The 27,805-nt window shown below is 37.3% G+C and overlaps 1 protein-coding gene across 2 annotated transcripts in view; it reads left to right on the top strand.

Annotated features, from left to right (window-relative positions):
* LOC110020203 (tRNA wybutosine-synthesizing protein 2/3/4) overlaps window positions 1–27,805 on the top strand; it is a 49,649-nt gene that overhangs the window by 18,808 nt on the left and 3,036 nt on the right. The window contains exons 4-6 of one of the 2 annotated variants that reach the window (XM_020718218.1): window positions 742–1,132; window positions 16,919–18,082; window positions 18,299–18,428. In XM_020718218.1, the coding sequence (XP_020573877.1) occupies window positions 742–1,132; window positions 16,919–18,082; window positions 18,299–18,428 (1,685 nt within the window). Of the gene's footprint in view, window positions 1–732; window positions 1,133–16,918; window positions 18,083–18,298; window positions 18,429–27,805 lie in introns of both variants that reach the window. The other variant, XM_020718217.1, reaches the window with a different exon arrangement.

The following is a 27,805-nucleotide window of genomic DNA, read 5'->3' as shown; positions in this document are numbered from 1 at the left end:
AAATAGAAAACTATGGTTGGTTTTGATAAAAATGGGGGCAAGAACTAGTGAGAGGCTGAGAAGTGGTTTTCCAAAGTTGTAGTTAAAGGTAAGATTATGAAGGTTAATAACATCAACTAAAATATGTCCTTGCAATGACCTAGTTGTTGTCCTGTATATACACTGCTTGTCGCTAAGAGTTGAAGAAGTGGCATGATCTTAGAGATTTTGGCATGGTTGTAACCTATTTATGTTATTTTAGGTACTTACTATTCAGATTCACTCGGTTTACGTCATGGAATGCTTTATGCACCTTTCAAGGTACGTCATGGAAGGCTTTAAGCATTAAGTTAGGTTTATAAGAAGCCTTAAGCTTGTTTGGGGTTACTTTTTTAATTGACTTGGACTCTCTTAACAAATAGAAATGAAAATTTGTAGCCTAATAGTGTGTGTTTGTGGGTGTGTGTGTGGTGTTGCTTCATGACGAAGGTAATGAGAAGTTGAATTTTGATATTTGCAGCACAAATTTATGTTAAATAATGATTTGGTAATGGTTTCATGTCATCATATAATTATGAATGCTATCTTTTTTTTTTCACTTGATTAACTCGTTGGATTGTTTGATTTTCTTATTGAGAATGTTGGGAAGCCATATTGATTATTTATTATAATAATGTTTTTAGCATGCTGATTTTGTCTGATTTAGCAAAAATCATTTCCTTTTTTATAGATTGAGTTGAAATTGATAAACAGAGATGCCAGGAATGCACAGATTATCTCTTTCCGTTGTTTCATTGACGATTCTTGGTGAACCTATTGAAAAGCTTTTCCTATGGGGTCATTCAGCAAATCCTTTAATCAATAACGGAGTTAAAGAAGTTATCATCTTTGGCGGGTTTGGTGGTATTGGTAATCATGCACGAAGAAATTATACTTTGTTGCTTGATACACAATCTGGACACTTGAAGGAAGTTGATGCTATTGGATCTCCATCACCTCGTGTTGGTCATACTTCTACAGCAGTGGAAAATATTCTCTATGTGATCGGAGGCAGGGGGGGTCCAATGCAAATTTTTGATGATGTTTGGGCTTTTAACACTACTGAAAAAAGATGGACATTGCTAGAATGCATTGGACATACCTTTCGTCCTCGGTAATTTGGCCCATCAGTTGAATATTTATTGCTTTAAATTTTTGTGCAGCTTCCCTTCCATGCCTTGTAAAAGTGACATTATTATCTTAACCTTTTGAGGACCCACTTTATGCATCGTTATTGTTATGAGGCAGTGAGTTCATATATAGCAGAACATGAATTTGTTTTATTTGTTCTTGATTTATTTTTTAGGGGATTTCATATTTCAAGAAAAGAGAGAAATGTTGGAGGAATAATTTATTTGATTTGCTATTTTTGTAAAATTTTTTACTCCAAGCGTATTGCAGATGTTGAATTTGTTACATTTTCTTTCTATATTATATTTGAGCCTTGTTTGTATGTTGAAGTGTTTAGAGGTGATAAATGTGGTGTGGCTTGAATCTAGCTGCACATTATTATCTCACTATTTTGGTAAATGTGCTGTAAAAGAGAAGTGCTTTAAACCAAAACACTTTTTTACTCAGAAATGTGTATAAAAAAATAGTTCGTCTGGGGAGAAACAAGCAACTTGCTCCTGAAGTACAATTATTTCAAGCACTCGCTTTTTTTATGCAGCTACTTGGTTTTTTTTCAGATATTAGGATTAACAGTTCAGAACATAAACTTCATCTTGCATTTTAATTTGTTTAGGGGATGTTTGGGATCAATTTTTGTTTTTTGTTTTTTGTTTTTGAAAACAAAAAATGGGAAACAAACAAAAAAACAATGTTTGCTTATATATTTTTTGTTTTATTTTTGTTTTTTATTTTTTAGAGGAAAAAATTTGTTTTTAAAATACTCAAAACAGAAAAAACATGTTTTTGTTTGTTTTAAAACACCGAAGAAAGTGAGTTCCTCGCCGGCCGCCTCCCGACGTCCACCTCGCCAATTGCCGCCCGTCGTCCAGCCGCCCAACAAGTAATGCTTCGTGTTGGGTGGAGTAAGGAATACATTGTATACGCCATGGGTGGTAGAGTTTAATATTGGAACGCACAGGGACTCAACCGTTTTATAAAAAAGTATAGTTTTTTCTTAAAAAAAAATAAAAAATATCCAATCAAATATGTCAAAGTACTAAACACACTTTCTAAAAACAGAAAACCGAGAATAGAAAACAAAACAAAAATAAAACAAATTAAAAAAACAAAAATAAAAGAGAGGGTGATCCCAAACAATCCCTTAGTCCTTCTATATTATCTTAAATGACCATTACTGCAGTAATCAGTTTGGTGTTTTTGTTTTATCATTTTTGCTGAATTTTACGGGGGAATGTTTTCCTAGTTTTTTTTTTGGTCATGTTTTATGTGCTCTACATATGGTCATGTTAATTTCTGCTTGCTGTTTAAATGTTATAACTCTTCTATATTGAGTTCCATGATTCAGCTGGACTGGTGGAAGTGGATGTCTCCATTAAATTAAAAAAATACCCATTAATCTCATTCTTTGCATTTTGAAGCAGTGAAAATGAACCATTCACTTGGATTTTCTATGAAATCCTTGGAAAGTATTGTATTTAGTTATCCTTAGCTAACTTAAACCATCTGATCCTTGATTGTAATGTCATAGTTGAGACTTATTAGCACCAGAAATGCTAACATTTTAAAAAGAGGTATATATTTTATTGAGTGGTGTACAATTATTCGATTTTTCCTTAGAACATTATACTAATTTCTTCGGGTATAATTCCTTTATTTATAATAAAAGGGCCTTTCAGTTAATTATATATAACAGCAACAACAAGTCTTTATCCCACTAAGTGGGGTGAGCTACATGAAGAGCTACATGAATCCTTTTTGCTACATGAATCCTTTTTCTCTATTGCATTCTATTGAGTGTCATATTTTCCATTTAATTCTAATTGATTTAGATCATTCTTTATACAATAAGCCTAAGTCTTTTTAGGTCTACCTCTATTTTTTGTAAAATAAGCCGAATCTAAAACATCTACTCTCCTAACCGGATCATTAGATGGTCAAATTTAATATGATCAAACCATCTAATCTAAGACGACTCTTTGTTAATAATATATACCACAACTTTTTTTCTATATCATGATATCCACGCAAGGTTAACCTAGCACTAGTAGCTGCTCTTTCTACGGTTAGCCCAACCCCTCTCTCCTTTGATTGATCCCTCTAGATTAAAACCCTTCCTTGATCAAACTACCCTCTCACTTTTCATCCACCCCTCTTGCAACTTTCATCCTAAGGCTTGCAACTTGCCACACATTGCATATTGCAACCCATGCGCCGTGCTCTGCGCCCATGCTTGCATATGCATCCCCTCTTAAGACATTCATAACATCACTCTCGAGTGGCACATGCCATTTACGCACTCTCAAGACAACACACCGCCATCCGTATTGCTTGCATGTTCAAGCTATATGCTATTATTTGTTGTGCCACTTTATGTATGTATCTCAATCTTTTGCTATTGCTTTCCTATTTAGTTATGCTGCGTTTTACGTTAACGAATTTTGCCTTGATTTCTTAAATCTTACTTTTTTTTTGTACTTTTGGTGCTCACCCATGACTCCTTTATTTCTTTTTCGAGACAAATCCTTTGTTCATGGTTGGTATATTATCAAATTAAATCGTACAAATATGGGTAGAGATATTGAGCCCGACATGAAAACATTAATCAAACTCGACATAAAAACATAACTCAACCTTGACATAAAATTTTTGAGTTTGGGTTAACTAATGTACGATTTGGGTCAAGCGTAATTGCCCCAAAAAACTTGGGTTTGGGTAGTGTTTAAATTAAAAAATTGTTTCAAATATTTAAATTTCATTATAACTCATAAAAAATAATGTATTTTTTCTGATTTGTGTCCAAATTGAATGTGTGTGATTGTTTTGAATAGTTGAAATTAACCAATCGTGAGAAATGTTTTGTGTTATGTTGGTCAGGGGCTTGATCGAGTTAGATTCAAGTTGTGATTTTTGACCCGTTTAAAGAATGGGTTTAGGTTAGGTTGATTATATTTGTGTTGAGTCATTTTTTTGGTTGGGTTTGATCCTTACATGTGAACTCAAACTGGCAACCTCTGGTACAAGCATTTTCTATGATGTAGGGTGTTTTAAATTTCTTGATAAACTGATGTTACTCATGTCTGGTTGGACACAACACAAAATGAATATTGACAACAAATCGTCATGAAGCATAGACCTTATTGTTCTCATTGTAAGATGTTTGAGCATACCCTTGATAAATGTCACAAGCTTCATCCTAATTTGAAATATAAAGATCCAGTGAATAAATATGGATCTAAGTATATATCTATTCAACCTGGAGAGAAAACTACCACAAGAATTTGGTGTCTGATTCTATTGCCCCTGTGGACCCTCCCCCTGAAAATATTGTTTCTGCGATCGATGTGAAGCTGGATGGCCATGCTGTGCAACCTACACTTTCAAACCCTATTGAAAACAATAATGGACCCCTACATACGCAGACTGATAATTAGGAGAACCTTGCAGCTCCCCACCTTCAGGAAGTATCAGGAGTAGAGGCGACAACTCTTACCTCTCATACACTTGTTGGCATAATTGCTGACAATCTTTCTACTGCAGCACTACCACCTCATCCGAATGAGCTACAATCTTTGGATGAGGAATTACAGGTCTACACTTTCAGGAGAAAGAAGAAGAATGGAGATCTACTTGGGCTAATGAATCTAAAGGATGATACTCTGGTTACTTTGGGCAATGGTACACACCTCACCAATCTATTAGCTGGTTCATTTCCGAGAACTAAAAGCAGAGCCAAAACTAAAGTGGGTCGACCTGGTTGATCTTTTATGTATCATCTACTTTTGGGTTTTTAATTTTTTTCTTTTTCTTTTTGTGTGTTGTACCGTATGGGTTGCGTGTCTATTTGGGTTCACTCATACAACCTATCTGTACCCCTTTCTCTTTAATATATATATATATATATATATAATATAATAAAATAAAATTCCTTGCTGGATCTCACAATAAAGTCACCTCGACTCTCTACCGTCCAAACTGATATACACTGCCAAATAATTCAAATGTCTTACTTCTAACTCCGCTGTTCTCACATGGATGCTGTGTTTCAAAAGGCCACTAAAGGGATGTGAGACTTTCTCTAACCTATCAATTTTCAAGGAAACAATGTTTTTTTTGTTTTACTTTTTACTTTATATTTTTCTTTTTACAATTGGGTGATTTTTGAGTATTATAGCATTGAAAAAAAGTCTTGAACTTCTGTAGTTTCACCCTTTCACAACCTATCGAACTACATGACAAAACAAAACAAGATTACAAACTTTGCCTTCCCAATCATCGTTAATGCTCAATCTATTTTTGAATTAATTGCTTCACCTTTTTTTATCATGATTATATTGCTCTTATCACTAGAATATGAATCATAGCCATAGTGGACTAAGTAGCTGTAATTATTCCCCCCCCTTGTTAGCTATCAACCGGTTACTTAACTCATCTCAAACATTGGCTTTATTTTAACCAACTATAGTGGCACTGATACCGGCAATGAGTATGAGTGCATAATTCAACAATAAAATAATAAAGACAACAAAGATCGAGAAAATAGAGAGGACACTCAAAAGAGTAGAGATTGGAAACAAGAAAAATTGAAAATCAAGAAAATTTGGGAAGAAAATTAAAATGAGATACACTAATCAAACATAGATATAAGATACACGAGTTTCTTACTCTCATTATCGATCTGGATACATAAATTTTCGTCCGAAGAATTGATGAAGGAAGGAAACTCGGTATGTCACCGCTAACTATGATGGAATACAACTGCGCCCACCCGATACTGTGGATGTAGACACATTCCCATTCAGGAACCTACAGAGCCCAACGCTCTCACATATTTCTTCCTCATTCCAAAAGTTTCCTAATGCACCATATGATCACATATGTATAACTGTATTTAATCCCTAAATGTACTACAAATAAATGGACGGAAATACCCTTACCAGTAAATGACTCAACTACACTTAATCTGGATCACGACTAGACACTCTATGTTCTATTATCTTTTCTTACTAGGCTTACGGCAGCCTTGTACGACACTTAAAGTTAGATATTTCAGCCTCTCCTTGTTTTATTTTATCGTGCTTTTTCCTATAGGATATATATTTGATAATTATTTTCATCACTTGCCATAACATTCCTCCACTTGCTATTTTTCATGATGACTCTCCTCCAATCACTGGAAAATAATATATCAATTATCTCTTTTTCTTTACCTTATATATTATTCAATATGCCCAATTTATTGTAAACTTTTTGTCTATACATTACCTCACCAAATCTCACAACCACTCGATAGCTTGTTATTCTTCATATGTGTTTTTCAAGGCCTCAACTTTAAGTGGATTTTTGTTGGAGGCATTGAACTTTGATGCTTTCATTGTCTCATTGTTGTTGCTTCCATAGTTCCAATATCTTATCATCTTTCTCTAGTTCTCAGTTTTCATCATTTTCAAAGTTTCACTCACATGGCATCCTCTACTTTTAAATTTAATTTTGAAGCTTGTTAAAATGATAAATGTCACATTGTTTTCTTTTATGTTCCTTCCTTTTTCTATAGTTGTGTACCTTTTGACTTCATGGATTCAGATAACCAGGGACAAAATTTACCATTTTCTCTTTTGGGTTTCATTATTATGTTTTTATATTGATGTTCATGCTAAAGTTATTTGATTTTTTTTGGTACAATTGTCAGTCCAAATTTTCTTTATTAACTTTGGAGTTCTATGTTTCCTATTTAGATTCATCCTTTTTATTTCTCTATTATTATGTTTGCAGTTTTTTCCTTGTGTGTTTGTTTTGTCATTAATAAGTTGTAATTGTAGGAATTATGTTTGCCCTAGATTTGGCTCTAAGAATAATGAGAGGACGTGTATTTTGAATATAGAGGAATAAGAGAATTTTTCCTCTCACGTTTTTTTACATGGTATCAAAGCTTGGTTGCATACTCTAGCTCTTCTTCCTTCACTGGCTCCTCGTGCGATGACCTCCTCCCCTTCCGTACACTTCCTGGAAGCATGCGTTCGAAATTTTTCTACGAATAGAAGCCACGACCTATAATAGAGGTTGCGACCCTTCCCACACTACCATAAGCTGCACACTCAATTTAGGATTTTCTCTCTAATGGAAATCTCGAGCCCGCGAACACAGTTGCGAGACGGGGGTTTTCCTTTTGTAATGGAAATCATGCATCAGCCGATTGTTCTTGTCTTCCTTCGAGGCATCAACCACACCCTACTACTTTTGCGGTTCATCCTTCCTTCCCGGACAAGCACAAAAGCGTTTGTCATCTCACACCACCAGTCAGGAATTTTCTCCAACCTTAAGCATGCATAGAGCTTATGAAAAAGTATGGTAGATGTCTACCTCTACTCTGGACGTTCGTTCGGGATCAAAGACCAGGAATTCTGTCCAACCAGCCTCAGAACTCTCTACCCTTATCACAAACCATAAACTTAATGACCATAACTTTCTTCAATTGCCTCAGTTCGTGTTTTTGTTTATTTTTTGGAAGGGAAGAGAAAAAAATCTTACGAGAGAGGGCTCGGTTCTCGGGCTCACTAATTTTAACCATCACTCTTGGAATATATAGAATCATATGTTTATTCCATAGTTAATCAATTCCATGACCAAAAAAGTTGGAGAAAATCTCTTACATTACAGTACAACATAGGATAAATGGGAAACAACTTGTGAGACTTATTCCAATACAGAATATACTACAATATTGTTTGAGATTGAGACAAAACTATACGAGCTTCGACAAGAAGAATGTTTTTGCTCTTTATTTTTTTATCTTTTTAGGAGTCAATAGCTTGTCTATCATCATATAATTCTTTTTTTTAAGTAAATATCTATTCCGGATCATATGGATGATCTGAAGAAGAGAGGAATCGAAAAATAAAGACATACAACGAAAGTAGACAAACAAGATAAGGAATTTGAAGAACTTTCATAAAGTAAACTTTACGTGATAACCCAAAATCTTACGTCCAAACAAAAATCAAATTGAAAATGCCTTGAAGCATATCCGTGAAGGAGTCCCCACGAAAGCAACTTAGAATCAGAATGTCAAGTGTGTGTGCTTGTTCCGTGGTCAAGAGCAACTCCCAAAGGAACGTATCCCTTTGGTTAATTACATCTTGAGAGATGCCCAAGAAATGCTCTCGATTAAAGGAATCTTAATTAAATTTAAGTGAAGATTAGTGAGAGGTGTTACAAAGAATGATTATCTCACAAGAGCATCTTGATGCCTTCAAAGCTCTTGAGAAGACATCGACGATGCGTCAAAGGGAGCAACAAGGCTCCAAGAAAGTAAACGAGGAAGATAGAGTAATCCTAATCGGGTAGAGAGCCAGGTCAGAATACCACGGACCCGTCATCCCGAGCTATTATATCCATAAGTCTACCTAGTCGTGAAGGTTGTCGATCTAACACAACCAAAGACCACTTATCAGCAATCCATAACTGCGTAGTCCAAGGTGACCTCAGTAGCCCCAAGACCAGGGGAAGGAAACTCTAAAATTCTATGACCCTATGTAGGTGGAACATGTAAAGATGGAACTTATTCCTGCCAAAGTGGTGAGAAAGCCGTTGGAAGGAAGAGAAGTTCAATTAAAAAGCTGAAAACACTCTCATAAAGGACTTACTCCCCGTTTGGGTCGGGGAAGCCTCTAACACCCGGAGCGCACTAGACAATCATCTAAGTAGATTTTTATGTTGGGCTAGTCGGTTGGAGAAACACGAAAACTTCTCCTTAGGTCATGCAATTTGTTGTAGTTGTCTATTCTTAAGCTTTTAGGTCCTATTAGTTATAACTTGGTTGATAGCCATGCATGCAACCCATTTAAAATCCGACCCAAAGGCTATGTAGGAAAGTAAAGTACAGATTTTAAAATCTTAAGGTATTTTAAGCATAAATGTTAATTAATGTTAATCTTTTATTATTAACTTTTGTAAAATAGTATGAATATTAGGTCCTTAGAGAACCTAAGTTATAATGCATGATTCCTAGATAATCCATAAGAGAAAAAGAGCGAAGCCAAGTTAATCACATTGTAGAAAGTAAAAAGCACACCAAATATAATAAATAAAAAATTGGTGTCGCTGGGCCGACGACATATCTCAGAAAAGAAAATGCGGTCAGACATCGCACATACACGTCTGTTCCTAATTCTATATATGAATGAGATTTAGAATTAAGATATGAGACACTAGCAAGCAGCACCTAGGCTCCATCACATGGTTCCGATCGCCTGACGTCTCAGAAACTGTCCATACTCTATTTCTAATATATAATCTTCTAAGAACTCTAAAAAGTACATAAAAAAATTCGAACTGCATGTAATTAATGTTAATATAAAGCTACCAATATGTAACGTAGTGAGCCATGCTCGGTGGGAGGAGAGCTAATCAGCACCTGCAAAAACTGTGATTAGATAATTCATTACATCTCCTCCCTCAATGCCTAAATGCCCAAATTTTTTTTAAAATCAACCCCTTCCCTGTTGCACACTTTAGGTACCTCAGAATCTGATACACTGCAACCATGTAATCCTTCCTCGAATCATGCATGTAACGACTCACCACTCTTACTGCAAATAATTTGTCGGGATGAGTGACGACATACCAACCTCTGGTACCTTTCACGATCAACTAGCTCTATTTCCTTTGCACTCAACTTTCTCTTGTGATGAATGAGTGTAACTGTAGGCTTGCATCCCAACATGTCTGTCTCTGTAAGTAAGTCTAGCACATACTTCCTCTGAGTAGAACAATCCCCACTGCTCCGCGCATCACCTCAATTGTCCCAGGTCCTTAACCTCAAACTCTTTGCCCAAACTTGCTTTCAGCTGTGCAATCTCTCCCCTGTCATCACCAGTGACAATCATTTCATCCACATACACAACAAAAATAATAATGTGACCAACATGTCATCAAAAAAATAATGTGGCCGACATTGATCTGTTGATAACTTATGCCTACCATTGCTCTCCTAAACTTGTCAAACTAAGTTCGAGGAGACTGTTTCAAACCGTACAGTGACTTTCTCATTCTACTAACCTTGCTCACTGTTTGATTTGTGTCGAAGCCTGGAAGTATCTCCATGTTCATCTCCTCTAGCAAATCCTCATGAGAAATGCATTCTTCACATCCAGTTGGTGTAATTTACTTCCACCATTCATAGATAAAGAGACGAGTATCCTAACTGTGCTCACCTTTGCCACTGGTGTAAATGACTCATTATATTCAATGTCATACGTCACATCATACTCTTTTGCTACCAACCGTGCTTTGTAGTGATTAATCTTTTCTTTTGAAGTCTCTATTTCACTATGAAGACCTATTTGCACCCAATTGCCTTTTTCCCTGTTGGTAGCAACATGAGTTCCCACGTCCTGTTTTTATCAAGAGCACCAAGATCCTCTAACATGAAGACCTTTCACTTTAGGTCCTCCTTAGCTAAATGCTAACACCTAGGTATAGATATAGTGTTCAAAGTTGCATTGAATGCTCCTTATAAAGGTGATATGTTTTATCTTGAGACAAACTGACCAATATCACGTGAGAAACAAAAACAATCACGAGAATAACGATCAGATGGATGTCCCGCATTATGAGAGATTCTCTTTAAGTCATGAGAGTGGGAGGAGAAGAAAGAGGAATCATATCACTTGTATAATCAAGTTATGAGGTAAATGGTGTAGATGTCTTAGTAGTCGGGGTAGACCGGGATAAGAAACTTGTTAGCATGAGTGACACGATGGACACTGTTCCCTCATTTTGTCTCCTTGTCACCTTGAGCTTGATTCCCACTACCTTCAGGCTCAATTTTCTTATTTTTCAGCTCCTTTTCGGTTGATCCTTCCCACATAATGGGACAAGACATCGTTCCCAGATTTATCTATCTCTGACCATCACTATTCTCCCCCTCGCCTCATTTCTCATGTATCTGACAACTCACCAAAGAGTGTGGTAACCTCCAAGGTGCAGTACGGTTCAAATTCTCTAATAGTCATATCTATACTCACAAATAATCTTTTCTATTGGGCTCTAGCAAACATACCCCTTCTGGGTGGTAGAAAAATCCACGAAAACATATTTCACAGTTCTGGGATCCAGTTTTTTTATTAATGATTTATTATCCTTCACAAAACATACACATCAAATACCTTCAATGGGAGCATCCCGCCATTATCTCTTTTCAACAATTCACAAGTAGATTGCCACTTCAACACTTTTGAAGGCATTCTGTTGATCAATTGAGCGACTGTCAAAACAACATGCCTCCATAAGTGCATTAGGACATTAATCGTGAGCATGATAATTCGGGCTACCTCTAGAAGGTGTCTATTCTTCTCCTTTGCTACGCCGGATGTGTATGGACATGTGGTTTGATGTTGTATTTCTTGGGCTAACAAATAGTTCTCAAACCTCTTATTAGTATACTTTGTCCCATTATCATACCTCAAAACCTTCACTATTGCACGAAATTGAGTCTAAATCGCCAATTGAAAGTTTTTAAAGCAGACAAACACATCTTTTTTGTTTCTCATCAGATATAACCAAGTAACACGAGAAAAACAATAAATGAAACTGAAAAAATATCTGTAATCATTTATCGAATTTACAGAACAATGTTCCCATTCACCCGAATTTACCAAATCAAAAACATAATAACTTTTATTGAAAGAACTAACATAAGAGCTCTTGGTATGTTTACCAAACTTAAAAGCATCACACACAAGTTTTTGTTTATTTGTCTTTTCTTACAATGATGTATACAAATGACTCAATAGACTAAATGAAGAGTGTCCCAACACTTGTGATGTAGCAGCAACACATCTTCCACATTCTTCTTAGATCCTTCTGCTCCATTCTCTACCATGGATGTCAAGGTTGAGTCCATCCTCTCTCTATCCAAGTACCACAGTCCACTATGCCACCTGCGAGTTCCAAGTCTCCGGCCAACCCCCTATTTTAAAAATATCATTTTAGGAATATCGAATAAAATAACACTTTTTAGTTGGAGTATAATGACACTTATGGATTAAAGATTCACTAAAAAGAAAGGAACATGCAAAACATTGTACATAATCATGAAATTGCTACACCTCACTGTACTCTTATCAATCTCAGACTGTGTTGCATCATCAATGGTCTGATGGTTCTCTGGAACTACTAGGTAAGTATAGGAAGAGAACTCACTAGTGGCACCTGTCACATGTTAAGATGCACCATAATCTAATCTCCATTTTGGTGATTGTGTGGTGGATATAAATGCAAGAGTATGTGTATCAAGGGTACATTTGGATGAGTGAGCATAAACAATAGTGCTTTCTTTGGATGACGATAAGGTGAATTTATCTTCAATCACATCACCTGTTGCTCTTTGCTTTCTCTTCAATTTCTCCAGTAACTCATGATCTTCATCGATAAAGACTACTTCTGTCTTTCCCTCGTTCATTGTTATCATCAGATTTACCCGGTAGCCCCCTCTTCCACCCTTTAGGCCCCCATTATTATGACCACGACCTCTAGAGTGTCCACGTCCATCCATCTCTCTCTCTTTGGGTGGTTTTGGACAAGCCTTGTTCAAGTGGACCACTTCTACATAGTTGTAGCACCTGCGGGTCTCCCATTGGGTACCTATCATATCCGAGCTCGAGGCATCCAAAGCTTATCACATACTTGGAAGTCCACTTGGCTCATAGTATAACCACATGCGACTCTCCTCTTGTATCATCGCGGCGATGACCTCATTCAGTAAAGAAATTGTTGCATTGGCTAGGATGACATATCTCTTATGATCAAAGGCCGGGTTCAGATGACTTATAAACTGCATATTCCTCATCTGTCCAAATATCTTTCCCTTATTGTACTCTGAATCACCACAACTCGACATTGATGAGCAGTGATCAAAGATCTTGCCATAACCGCTCTAGCTCTATAGAGTACTCCTGAATCGATTTATCACCCTATACCATTGCTTCTATGTCACGCTGAATCCGAAACATCCTCATGTGGCTCTTAGTCTCAGCATATGCCCTCTTCAGCTTTACCCATAAGTCTTTCACTTTTCGAATACCATCAACATATGAGACAATCAATGGAACCATTGAGTTGAGTAGCCAAATGTAAAATAAGGCGTTTGTGGTCCTCCACTCACCCCCCTTAACACTGTCACTTTTTGGCTTGACCCACCAGTCAGATATCCCTCTTGTCTCTTCTCTACTAGAGCTTCTTCGATCCGATGAGACCAACTAAAATACGTGACCAACCCATTGAGCTGCAGATCCAAAAGAGGGAGATCTAGCTTCACCTATGTCATGGCATGTGCTAAGGTAGTGGCTCCCGTCGAGATGCTAGCTCTCTGTATGATCTCATCCAAGACTTTCAGAACTTATGGATTAATCTTCCCCAAAAGTTCCAATCATTTATCTCCTACACGATCTCCGTCCCCGGACATCCTCAATTACAAGGATCAAGTCTAGTTCACACAAGCCTTCTTTCCTATCCTCGCACGAAATTGCTTTGACATTCCACTGAAGCGTAAAGAGCCGAAGCTTTGTTGTTACTTCTTGCCTCAAGTTCAAATCAGCACACCAAATCATACACACTCGCGAACCAGCTCGCAACCCTACTGGTTCAGCTCTTGGCCTCGTACGAAGCCAACCGTCCACACCCCCTCCTTCGCAGGAGTCACACAAAACCGCGGGCTTGGTCGGAGCCGCTCCATGCTACTGCCTCGCGCGATATCTCGCTATCCCTTGCCTTCCCAATTAGTTCTCGTGATCCCGTCGTTGCCTTTTCAGCTAGCTCTAATCGCGACTGCATTGTGATGGTCACACCACAATCCTATCGTTGACTTCCTAATTAGCTCTGCTCACGATTGCTTCACAATTGTCATGATGCAATCCTGTTTTCGTTGTTTTCAGTTAGCCTGTGATTTTGTGTTACGTCCTGCCTCAAGTGCAAATCAGCCCGCCAAAGCCTAGACACTCGTAAACCAGCCAGCAACCCTGCTCCCACTGCTCTTAGTAGCGTACGAAGCCACCCGTCTACACCCCCTCCTTCGCAGAAGTCACAAAAAGCCGCAGACTAGGTGGAAGCTGCTCCACGCCACTGCCTCGCGCGCGCTCCTGCTCTTTTTTGCCTTCCCAATTAGTTCTCATGATTTCGTCTTTGCCTTTCTGGCTAGCTCTAATCGCGACTGTATCGTGAGGGTAATGCCACATTCCCACCGTTGCTTTTCCAATTAGCTCTAATCACGAATGCTTCACCATAGTCACACCGCAATGCCATCGTTATCTTCCCAGTTAGCTCTAATTGCTACTACTTCACCATGACGAAGCGTAATAAAGACAAAAACAGGAGTTTCGGGTCTTTGTATGCCTCGAATCTAGCAGCCAATGAACTCTATTGTCTTTGGAAGCCACGATCCCTGTACGCCCCGATCTTCTCCTGGCAGATGGGAGCTTTTGTTCTCTATACGCGATTTTCACAATCGGTCGTATAGGCTTAGCTTTGATATCAAATAGAAATAATTGCTCAAGAAAAATCATCTCTATTCATTAATGACTTGGCTTATATATAGCCTTACAACATCCTTTATAAATAAATCCCTAAACTATCTATATTTCCTATTTATAAATAGGACCTTAAACTATATACAATTCTCAACAATTTTAATTAAAAAAACCCACCTATCTCTAACTATGTTATTCTCCCTGGGTCACGGGAGATTCGTCCTTAATGTCTTAAACATTCTCTTAATCTAGCTAGATGAAAATATTGCAATTTTGATGGCTTTGGTGGGTTGACCACTTAATGCAAAAGCCATATTTATTGCTTGACTAGGGCTCTTTTGATCATCTCAAATCTAACCAATTTTTTCTGGTGAGTACTAATGAAAATATTTCTTTGATTAAAGACAGAGTGATGTGATTTTGAATATCCGATTTCTGTTTCAACTTACATTGTTTCGATAAAAATAATTCAACCCACTTAATGTTGTCTATAATTATAGTAAAACATCTTTGTTTTATTGCAATAGAGGCAGACACATTTCTACTAACCACTCCTATTTCTGATTTTTATTTAATTATAGGGAGCATCTGAGTTTGGAAATCTTGTATTGCTCGCAAGAGTAGTGATTTGGAGATTCATGAATTAATTTCAGTTTTTTTTTAATATTCTCCTTCATAGGCATCAAAACCAACTTCTTACCTCCGCATTCTATGTTATAGGCATTTTCTTAACCATCATAGATCGTACGCCTCTCATACTGTCATAGTGGTCCTTGCATTAGATGACCAGCATTCATGGAAATCATATCACAGCACACCTCTTTTTGTATATTTTTACTTATGAAAATTACAATAGATATAATTTTGTGTTTTTTGTTTTCTTTTCTTTTCTGTAGCCAGGACAATTTATAATGTATACGCTACTCTTAAGTATGTTGGTTTATTTTTAAACTATATTGTTAGAGATAAAATTCTAGTAACTTTTTCCTTCAATGATGGTATTACCCACGTTTTCTCTCATAGTGCACTTATTATGAAAAATATTGTGTCCATGCCAATCAGGCTCTAGACCTATAGTCATGCTCAATACCCTTGGAATCATAAGTAGTTCTCCCTCATCTGCATATAGTAAGTGTTTGTTTTCATCATCAGGTGTGTCTTCCATTTCTTTTTCTTTCTCGAGCGAGGCCTCTTCTACTAAGAACACATGTCGATTTGGACAATTTGATGAAGGCGTCCAATTTTGAGGCATCAAAAACATTATTTTAGTGAGTTTTTAGCATTAGAAGTGCTATCTTTATTGCTTCCCGTGCTTGTGTATGAAAGTTTATTTTTAAGAGGCATGTTTTTCTTTTTCAGCTCTACGAAATTCTTGTCCTAACTCAGAGGGAAAATTTTAAGTATTAACTTGCAGTCATTTTTCCCTTAGAGCTAATTTAGTAAACATATCTTATACAGTTGTAGTTGTATGACATTTGCCATGGTAGGACACAACCTACTGATATATCAGGCAAAAACTAAATCACATTTTTTTGTGAGTATTTCGAATGCTGCTTTATATTCTTCTGCCGATAAATTTTCTTGTAAAAAAATATGTAGTTTTTAATGAAAGAGCACAATACGGCTCTACTTTTATTACCACAAAAAAAAAAAAAAAAAACAGAAAGTGTGTAAAAAATTATGAAGTTAAACAAAGGTATTTTGCTTAAAATGAGATTGTGAATTCTTTTTTTATAGTTCTCTTTTCCACGGGGCAATTTTAGCTTACTTTCCTAGTTCATGTGCTTTTATGATTCTCTCACCAAATATAAATATAAATTTTTGTAACTTGATGGCTGCTTATTCAATGCATCTGTCATTAGGAATATCTTTATGATAAAAAACACATTTGATAGTATGAAAGCCAATTATAAACAGTTTCACCTTTCTGTCAAGGAAGATCACCACTCTTTATTTATTTAACTGGATTATTTTCTTAATCTTCCATAGTTCTTTCTTTGAATATTATGCTCATTCCTCTACTATAAATAGATGGATTTTCTGATGAATAATATAAAATAAAGAGCCTCCACCTCTATCAATATTTAATAGAATAACATGAATAATAAAGATGAAACTAATATTTCTTAATTCAGAACTATGGAAATAACTGATTTTTTTTTTTCAAATGCTAATTAAACTTTAAATTAAAGTATCTTTCTACTTCTGGTCTGATTTTTTTTCACTTTAATTTTTTTTGTCTATTACAGGCACCGGCATGCAACGGCAGCCATAGGCGCAAAGATATATGCTTTTGGGGGTCTAAATAATGAAGTCATTTACTCCTGCATGAATGTTCTGAATACTGAAACTTTGGATTGGATTAATGCCAGCATTTATGGGGAATTACCATCTGCTCGACATTCACATTCTATGGCTGCATATGGCACTCATTTGCTTATGTTTGGAGGCCATGATGGGCAGAAAGCACTAGGCGATCTTTATAGTTTTGATACCAAAACATCTATATGGAAAAGGGTGAAGACTACTGGAAGAGCTCCTTCTCCTACGTTTTCCCATTCTATGTTTGTATATAAAGATTTTGTTGGCATCATTGGTGGTTGCCCACTCACGCAACATAATGAAGAGCTTTCTTTGCTAAATCTGATCAATAAAATGTGGATTAATGTGTCCATAAACAGTTTTGACAGGGTTATTTGGATCCGTAGTTCAACCAGTGTTATAGATGATGAACTTATTATTGTTGGGGGTGGAGCTTCTTGTTATGCATTTGGCACAAAGTTTAGTTATCCAATGAAGATGAGTTTGAACCTGGCATCCATAGAGGATACTTATTCTTGCGGGGTAAATGAGGAATCAGTTACCTGTTCTGCAATGGAAGGACAACATATCTCACAACTTAATGGAAGCAAATTGCAGGATCGGTCGACTGCTTTGTGGCCTTATTTAGAGGCTGACTTATCTAATAATGAACATGGAATTTACTCAGATCCTAAGAACCTTGCTCTACAAGTCAAGAAAAAACATGCTAAGCTTGTGAAGGATGTATTGAAGAAGTTTGGATGGATGGATCTCACTAAGAAGGTTTATCACAGTTTTGATGGCCTTCATATTTGTTTACCAATCTCTCGAGAGTTTTACAACTTGTATCAAAAAGAATCTCTCAACTCTAAGGAGAAAGCCATTGATTTATGCATAGAGAATGTTCTTCTCAAAAATTTTTCAGTAAATGGGGTTTCCATTTCAATGGCTTTGGACATTTTCTCATCATGTAAAGCTTCCATAATTATTGATGATACTTCGTATGATAAAAGGATACCAAGTACTCCTCAAAAAGTTATGAGAGAAATGGTCTCTTCTCTGTTGACAGAAAAAGGTTTGCCATTGAGAATGTTAGAAGAGCTGCCTGTTAGGTCTGTTTTTCACCTCATTGAAATGCTAGTTTTTTCTCTAGAATGTGTTCTTTCGTCATTTACATGAATATGTATATGTAATCCCTGCATCTTACTTGATGTATGAGGTGCTTCTGTTGCATTCTATTTTTAGTTATTGCATTTGCTTTAGGTACTTATTGGCATTGTGCTTTTGAGATATTTACAGCTTCAAGAGGTCAAATTTTTGGCTTTCAGGTGGGAGCGGCTTGGTGATATTACTGTGCTTCCAGTTTCATCTTTTAGCGACCCAAGATGGGATTCAATTGCAGAGGAGCTTTGGCCAATAGTGGCAAAATCACTCAGGGCTTTGCGCCTTGCACGCCAGGTAGCTATTGCTTAACTTGCTTAGTCATCTTGGTGGTGCATTTAACTTTCTTTTTTCTTTTTCCCTTTTTTTGTTTTGCATTTACTTCTACTTAACCAAATATTTTAAAATTTTTTATATCTAATAATTAGCATCTAGGCTTCTCAAACTCGTGGCTAGCACTGGTTGGGTACCTTAAATTTGTTTTTTCATGCAGCCCTACAGTTATTTTCGTTTCCTAGTAGGTTCTTAAACAAAAAGAAAACTTTTCATGCAGAATGACCAAAATTCCCTCAATTCTTTTATCATCATTAAACTTATCCACTGCTGCTATTGGCCGCTTCTGCTTCATGGTAGTAATGCATTATTTGTGATGTGCGAGGGCCGCCCAATGAAGTTGTTGTTTTGTTCATTCTGCCATCAATTGATTTCGTGGTAATGGTGCAAGGATCCAAATAAACTGGGATTATTTCAAGTGACATAATGATTAAAAATGGAAGCTTATATTAGGACTTTAATGAAATATATTTTTTACTTTATATTATAACTATGAACCGACATCTTCTTAGCTGTGCTAAGCTTTTGATCTTGGACTTTCTGTACAGGAAAACATTGCCTAACCATTAGCCTTCAATGCGTTTGTAAAAATATATTGTAATGTTTATTAATGATAAATTTTGATCCACAAAGTTATCAATGTGTCAAGTGGTAGGGAGGTCAAGCTAAATTGAAAGGTATGGGTGGCATAAGTCAAGCTTGCTAAGTTGAATTCAAAATATTTGAGATTAACATGACTTAATCCCGTTTCAAACTTGAAAAACTGTTTTGAGTTAAGCTAGGTTAGCTTAAAATGACTCTATTCTTAGACAACCCAATTTTTGTGTTGACTCAAAATTCCAGGTCTCTATTTTGAATTTTAGAACATATTACTTTTTTAGCAAGCTTTAGCTAAAGAAGAGAATCAAACAAGAGTTGCAACATAGACCTCATGTGCTTACTCTCTATGCAGTTTTTCAGTGCCTGAACTTGTCCTGCTTACCACTCGTGCCAGCTCGACTAAGCTTGGAACTTGCCACTCCCACTTTAGTTGATCATGGCCCTGTGTGCTTAGCTCACACTGCGGTTCTCCATTCTCCGTAGTCATAACTGGTGGCTCAGAACTTCCGTTTGTGCTCACTCATCACACCATTCTCTACAATTTCTTGTGTTATTTGTGATGTTAACAAACTGGGCCTTTATTTGTACGCCCTCAGGTTTGTCCTCTAGCCTCTCACTGGACTCCTCTTTTTTTTTTTCTTGTTGTTGCCGTCATGTTGTAGTTGTCGTCCAAATCACTAAGTCTTAACTTCCATTTCATTTTTCTTTAATCTTCACCTTCTTTGTCGGTGATTGCCTGTCATTTACTTCATGCTACTTCTCTTCTGACACCCCTCCGTGATCTCCAAATAGCGTCCACTTCTTTTTGCTCAATTTTAATTTCCCTTGATCCTATTGCATTGTTCTTCCTTCTTCCTTGAGCCTCCCATCTTTTGATTCCACTGATTGTGTTGGTCCATCTATGGCTATTATCAGGGTTCATCATATTGTTGCTACTCCTCTTATCGTGCCTTCTACTCCCACCTTTTCTTTTATTAATGCTATTTTGAGGTAGGCTTTGCCACCAATTGTGTCTGCCAGTTTTCCTCTGTTATTTAAGCATGATGTGATGTCTGCTAGGATCTGGTCACCAAAAACTCATATTGGTGAACATGCTCTAATTTTCATGTAGACTGAAATTTCTGATTTGACCGCACCATTCTCTCACACTTTGGTTAGTAAATTTGCATTTTACCCCATGAACTTGGAGTATTCACACTTCATGTTTGATTTACATTTGATTGATGATTTCTTTGGACGAGTTGATCATTGTCAAGTGCTTATCTAACTATCTTTAGAAGAGATTATGCAAGAATTTTCTCTAATCACTCTTGTTATGTGGATGATTTTATGCATTTTTTTTTGGTGGGTGCCTCTCTTTACCTTTGTTTTTGTTGTTTTTCTTCTTCTTTGTGTTCACTTCATTGATTGATCAATACCTTAATTATTGGGATTATTTTTGCAAAATAATACAAGTAGATGCTGCCATCACGAACTCTCCACTGTAAGTTATCTTTGTTTTGGTTGAAATAAATGTTGTTGCTTCTTTAGCTAAGGCGATATGGATTGACACTCTAATATGTGGTTGTTAATAGAAGTGGAATTTGAGGATTTTCCTTCATGTTGTTATTCTTGTAAAATTTTTATTTCATGGATATGTGATTGCTTCAAGATTCATTTGGAATCTGGTAAATATATCTAACTCTCACTACCGTAAGTACAGAAGAGGAAAAGTTGACGACTTTGGTTGCAGCTTTCTCATGGTTTCACCGTTGAGGATTTCGATTCTTCTCTACCAAGTTTTCCTCAACAACATGTTTCTCCACCTTGCGAAACTGCTCCCCTTTGAAGCCTGAAGTTGCTTTCATCCATCAATTTCTTTTCAGTAGGACCTTTTTTGACTTTCTTCGATGTTCTCGTTTTCTTATCCTTCTCCTCCATCGATTTCTTAGCGATTGGTCAATGAGTTATTTCTCAGCCTTTGGCACCATCGAAATCGCACATCAAGAGATGGATGTTATCGGAGATATTGTGAGCTGGGATTAATCCTTCTCCGCCGACTTCTTTGCTGCATCTTAAGCATTGAATTAACTCGTGATCGAAATCGACTCGTGGTTTTGTCACATCCTCTTTCTCCTCTAATGATGTCCTATAATTTAGCGATGACCGATGCCCAAAGAATTTCTATCTTTTCTACTGGTTCGAGTAATTCCGAAACCACATCGCCCTACCAATGGTTATGCGAGCATTGTAAAAAAATATGACATTTAAAAGAGACATGCTGGAAGTTTCATAGTAAACCTGCGAATTGGAAATCAAAATCTGAACGAGAAGGTTGAGCTCATCAAGCACCTGTTGAGGAACAAAAGACTTCTTGCAGCTTGGATGCAATCCCTTTCACCAAGGAGCAATTAAGGCACCCGCACAAGCTGTTTCAATTTCCAAAATTATTACTGATTTTGTCTCTCTACAACACATAAGGGTAACTCTTTAGTCATTGCACTATTATGTGTTAATCTTAATTTTGTTCATTCATGGATAATTAATTGTGGCGCAACTAATCATATTTCTGGTTCAAAATTATTCTAATACTGTTGACAATGTGCAGGCAATAAATGTCAAAATTGTTAGTGATTCACCCTCAATAATTGTCAGGATAGGCACTGTCAAACTCATCTTGTTGTTAGCCCTCGTGATGTTCTCCATATTCTGAATTCGTCTTGTAATTAATTTTCTATTAGTAAAATTATTTTTGATCATCAGTGTCAAGTTAATTTCTACTCTTCTTATTTTGAGTTTCATGAGTTGACCACTAAGAGGATGGATGATTGATACAAAAGGATGGACTCTATTATTTTGACGATGATCTTGATGCGAATAGATAATGCGAAAGTACTAGTTTTAATTTTTGATTTGTTTCCATAAACAATGTTATTACAGACTGCAAGTTGAGAATCATCTCTAGAGCCTTCACCTTGTCTCCGATTAATTGTGTCATTGCCCAATTTTTCAACAGTACCACCCTTCTCAATGAAAGAGATCACACCCCCCTGGTTGCGCAGTTTGATTTAACATGCCCAAATTCGTGACACTTGCAGCACTTCATGACTGACATATTTAGGGATGTGGATTGACTCTACCTATTTTTCACTTTGAATCAGCTTCTCCTCTAGCAGGGTCATCTTGGTTGTTCTCTTGAATGTATTTTGCCTATAAGATCCTGTGGTTTAATTTTTTCTGTATGATGTGGCGGTTGCTCGGTGACGGGGTCTCTCTACTTCTGAAGGGCATGAATATTCTGTCTGTAGTAAATTGCTAAGAATTGAAGCTGCATCTCCCACTTCATCTTCAAATTCTCTCGTTTTCCCTTTCGACTCTCCAGATCACGGTCGAGGATAATATCCCATTGGTTTTTATCCTCAATGCCCGCAAGCCTCCACTAAAGTCAGCGTATCTCTTGCTGTATCTCCTCAATCTCGAGCACGTATCTCCTTGCTGACATTGCTAGAGTTTAGGGTTGGGAGGTGAAAGAGGGTGTATGAGACTCATTGAAGGTGTAGGAAAATTAATTTGCGGTTTTATATTTTGAAGATCGGCACGGGGAAATTAGGTTTAGACCAAAATTTTGCTAGGGTTTGAGAAAAGGAAGGTAAATTATTTTTTTGGGGTGGATGTGGCTTGGGTTGGGGTGCATGATAGGAAGCCTTAGATTGGATAAGGGTTGGGCTAGCTCTGATACTAAATGATACCGGAGTGAACCAAAACCACAATAGAAATGAAATGTTATTGCTGAAATTAAAATAGGCTACAACGACAACTTTACAAAACTAGAAAGGGATGATAATGGCTGGGGGGTGGGGGGGATAAGGCCTGCAGTCCGAAGGGCCTATGTTTGGATGCGGGCAGCAAGCGGCTGGTTAGGGGGAGATGTGGCTGCCACAGGTGGTTGCTGGGAGGTAGGGGGAATGCAGGTGGTAAGGGGAAGTTACGGAAACGAGGCTTGCAGGTGGGTGCTGCGGCTGGGTTTGATGGGAAAGCAGGAGAGTAAGGTTGCAGTTATGCTGTATGAGGGGCTGGCTGTGTGGGGACTAACGTGAAGTAGCAGCAACTGGTACGGGAAAGCGGGAGAAATCTGATGATTGGAAGGTTGAGGCTGCGGCTGGGAAGAAGGGAGGAATGGAGGTACGAGGAGGTGGACAATTTGGAGGCTGCAGTAGACCGAAGAACTGCTGTTTTTGGTTGAACTTCAGCAACTATGGCCACAGAGACAGCAAGAGGGAGGTTGCAGGGAAGAGGGAAACCAAGGATAATCACCATTTCTGAGTGAGATACGGCCGGAGCACCATTCGTTCTCGGATACAAACCTACAATACAGGGACACCGATGAGTGTCCAAATAGAAAAGAAAGCCGGGGGGCCGGTTCAGTCCTTACACTTTGTAGGTTTCTGCTGAATCGAGTTAAACCGGTTCATCCCCCTAGTCGCCGCATCAGATCTGCTACTCTTCGCTGGCAATTAACGCCTCTCATTTCAAATCATGCAAATAGTTGAAGACTCTTTGTCCTTGCCAATTAGTTTGATTTTTTGCTATCATAATTAGAGGGAATTTTTAACATAAAATTCTCACTTAAGTTCTAAAATAAATACATTGCAAGTGTCATTCTCAATGATGGGTAGCATTATAGATTGCTTTAATTAGCGAGATTGTTGTCATCATCGCCAATTTTAGGTCCAACAAATAATTATTATGTGTTCATGGTTTTGAGATACATCATCTTCCTACTATTTGATGGCCGGTGCATCAAAGCATTCTCAAATGATGTGAAATTTTCCATCCAATCTTTAGCTTCCATAATCTTCAACTTTGTCTCCCTAAAAATATAAAAATTAAGCAACATATAAAAAGTCAAAGCTTAAGCAATAACCTAGCCATTCTCTCCTCATAGTTGCTACTCATCCCCCCTTTGAGCCAATTTATAAAGAGTGAGAAATTCAAATTTGATTATGCTTTTACAAAATCGATGTAATATGCAGTGTGTACATATGAGCACACTAAAAAATCTATTACTAGTAAGAATTGGATGGTATACTTAAAATGTGCCTTTGAAGTATGATAATTGAGAGAAGGGCCAAATGCCAATATTTCTCAATCGCGAACTCTGAGTTATAAAGCCATATGGTACAAAATGGAATGAAGTCCTTTGTTAGCTAAGATCAACCTTAAAGTTGATCCCTTTGATTAGCTTTTCTCCTTGGTCTATGAGGCATTTTTGGGTGGCAAAACTGTTGATAGTGATAAAAATTCTTCGGTTAGGCTGGGTTGACTAACTCCCTTGTTATGGTTCATAACAAGCTCGGATGGTGAAATTATAAGATCTTAATTTGGATTGTTTTCATTATGAGCTATCAGCAATAATCACTCTTTGATATTATTCTAGAGCTCTTAGAAGGTGTTATGGAAACATATTTAGTGGGGTGGTGGTTGTGCAATGATAAGAGAATGAGAATAGGGGTGGCTGACAGTGTTCAGAAGGGGTAATGGGTTAAAATCTGCTGGTGGGCAGCAGATTTGAGCAGTTATGCAGCTGTCCTAACTGAAAGCAACAAGAAATGACAAAACAACGTGGTGCAAATGACATGGAGGTCTACCGCCTATTCCTGCACTAGTTACATACACAACCTGCAAAAGAAAATTGGCAACATTCCATAGACAAATAAACACAGATTATAATCTCCATAGCACTCAAAACAAAGCAAAAGTTCTTAAACTAGCAAATTAACTGCATATAAATAGTTACCTCACCTGAAAACCTAATTAGAAATAGCGAAATAGGAAATAAATCAAAAAAGATATAAAAGATATGCTAACATTTTGAAGTTAGCGCTCCCCTCATCCTCTTCGAACTCGTGATTATGGGAGCTCAAATTTCACAGAATGCAGAATTACGGTGATTGGAATCACGGTACATTGATCCTGGAACTAAGCAGGGAGCTCTCGAAATTCTACCCAATTAGAAGAGGCTTCTTCTTCATTTCTATATGCTTTTGGAATTAATTGATTCACATCATAACAAAATTATCGCCTTGTGGTGTCTGAGCAGTCCCACTGCAAAATTTATGCTCACATCTATTTTAAGTAACTCTTAAATACATACACCCTTCCAAAGTCTGTCCTGATTGAATAAATATCCATCATTTTTTGGCACAACGAGACTTGAAATTGCATGTAGACGGGCATTCTCAATGGCAAAGTTTCAAGACATTAAATATCTAACTCACTTCTCCCACTTCTCATACTCTGTTGAGCATATCTGATAAATAATTGTCTGAATGAACCAACTCTATAATGAAATCTATGGCATGTTGGACAACTCCCAGTGGCACCCATCCGGGAGATAATTGTCAGTCAGGACATTCGACAACTCCCTCAACAAGGGCTACCTTATTTCTGATATTGCCTTCTCAAACTCACTATCTTTTATGACAACTATTGTTAATTCTGTTAGAGTTATCTCTTGTGGTCTCAACTTGAATCATTAGTATCTCTCTCATCAGCTATGAGCCGATACTCCTCAAATCACTTTCCTTGGTTCTGCACATCATTCTTCTCCACTGCACTTTGCATAGTGAAAGATTGTGTGTGCCATTAGACACAAACATAGCACTTGAAACACTTTATGGTTGGGATGGATTTGGGAGTGTTGGTGGACTCTCTACCCTTTCTCTAATCTTCTGGTGGGGTTGGCTGGAATGCCCCACTTGGCGTGCTTTTATTGTGTGATTCTGTGATTGAACTCTGACTGTAAGTTGTGGTGGTCATTTGATGACGTTGTTGTTTCTCCATCTTCAATGAAAGGGTTTGTATATCGAGTAGGGACCAATACTGTTGCAGCTGAATTATATTATTGATAGATGACCTCAGCTCTTCAAGATATCTTGCCACTGTATGTTCTTCTGGTTCCACCAACTCACCTTTCATAATGAGTTGATCAAAATCAGTTGTGTACTTTAGAGAAGTGTCTCTCTAACGCAAGTTGTAAGTTTTATGAACATGTCCCGACGGTAATGTAGATAAAGGTATTTCTGTTGTATCTCTCTTTTCATCTTCGACAACTTGGTGATTTTACTCTTTCCTTCTTGCTGCCTAATACGTTTCAGGTTCTCCCACCACAATGAAGAAATTATCTTGAGCTTAATGACTGCCAAATTTAACTCTGTTATTCTAAGGAACATCCTTGTACTATAAAATTCACTTCACTGTTTGAATACACTCAATAAACTCAGTTGGGTCCATGCGATTGTCGAACTTCTGTAAATTCACCTTTTGTTCCAAGTTTATGGCTTCTCCTCTGATAGTCCACGCTGAATCTTTGAAGTAGTAGCTCTTCATGACTGGAAAATTGCCTGGTGGATGGGATTCACTTCCTCCTATCGATCCGACTAGTCACCATTGTGGCTATGGATAACCTTGCCTAAGTTTCTCCTCTCAACAATGGCAAGCTATTTGTGCTACAGCCGGAAGATTTCCCGCTGCCTATCCTCCATAATATGTTCCTTGACACCTTGTTGAGGATTTCTCCTAAACAACATGACCTTCTTTCCTCCCGGTCAGGTTTCTTGTTGATGTGGGATTGCAAATCAAGATTGTTTTGGGGTTTGAGTTTTGGTGTAAGTGTTTTGATGAAATTTTTTTGGAGGTAGGAAAGTTGGATTTTGAACATTTTAGGTTTGGGGCTAGGAATTGTGGTAGGAATGATTTGGGAAAAAAAATTATTGGTAGGACTCTTAGGTTAGGTTATTTGGAATTTTTGTTCAGGGCAAGAAAGACAAAATCGTAAAGATCTAGGGCTTGTCGGGCTCTTATACCAAATGATACCGTTCTAGGGCTCTTATAAGATGTTTAAGAAGTGGATTTAGTGGGGTAGTGGTTGTGGAATGTAAGAGGATGGGAATAGGGGCGGTCTATGGCATTTGAAATGGTATATGGGTTAAAATCTGTTGGTGGGCAGCAGATTTGGGTTGTTCGGCGGCTGTCCCTGTTGAAAACAGTGTGATGGATGACAAAACATCATGTTGTGGATGTCTAGGAGGTTCACCTAGACTTGAACAGGTGACAGACACATCACTTACAAATATAAAAAGTTTACAGCATTTCGTTAGGTAGAAGCCTGAGATTATAATCTCGATAACACTTTAAGCAAGGCAAAAATCCCTTAAACCAACAATATAATATATAAATAGTTCCCTCACCGAAAAATCCAATTAGAAATAGCATTAAGGGAAAAAAATTAAAAAAGAATAAAAGATATGCTAAAATTTTGAAGTCCGCTCTCTCCTCTTCCCGTCTAAACCTATAATTGCTAGAGCTTAGATTTCGCTGTTTGCGGAATTACTATTCGGGAACGTGGTACACGGGACTATAGCAGGGCACTCTTTTGTCACTCTTCTCGATCAAACTTGTCGTAAATTAGTTTAGAAAAAGAAGCCATTATAGTGAAGACTTGTAGAGCTTTCGTTTGCTAAAAAAACAATGCAGCGTAAAATGAACGTAATACATGAGTAATGTATTTTATTTGAAATCCTTTAGAGTTGTTTGGTTCACTGTAAAATAAATATAAGACTTTTTTTTTGTTTGATTTGAAGTAGATTAAAAATAATGTATTTCAAATTATATAAGGTTTTATTTGTTGGTGATGGACGACATCCGACAATGGCAACCTGCAATTGACGCCGGCGATCGACAGTGGCGGCGGGCGGCAGGCG

This window comes from Phalaenopsis equestris, unplaced genomic scaffold, assembly GCF_001263595.1.
Source record: "Phalaenopsis equestris unplaced genomic scaffold, ASM126359v1 Scaffold000094, whole genome shotgun sequence".
NCBI lineage: Eukaryota > Viridiplantae > Streptophyta > Magnoliopsida > Asparagales > Orchidaceae > Phalaenopsis > Phalaenopsis equestris.
The sequence above is the reverse complement of the archived record's forward strand: the minus strand, read 5'-3'. Positions and strand labels throughout refer to the sequence as shown.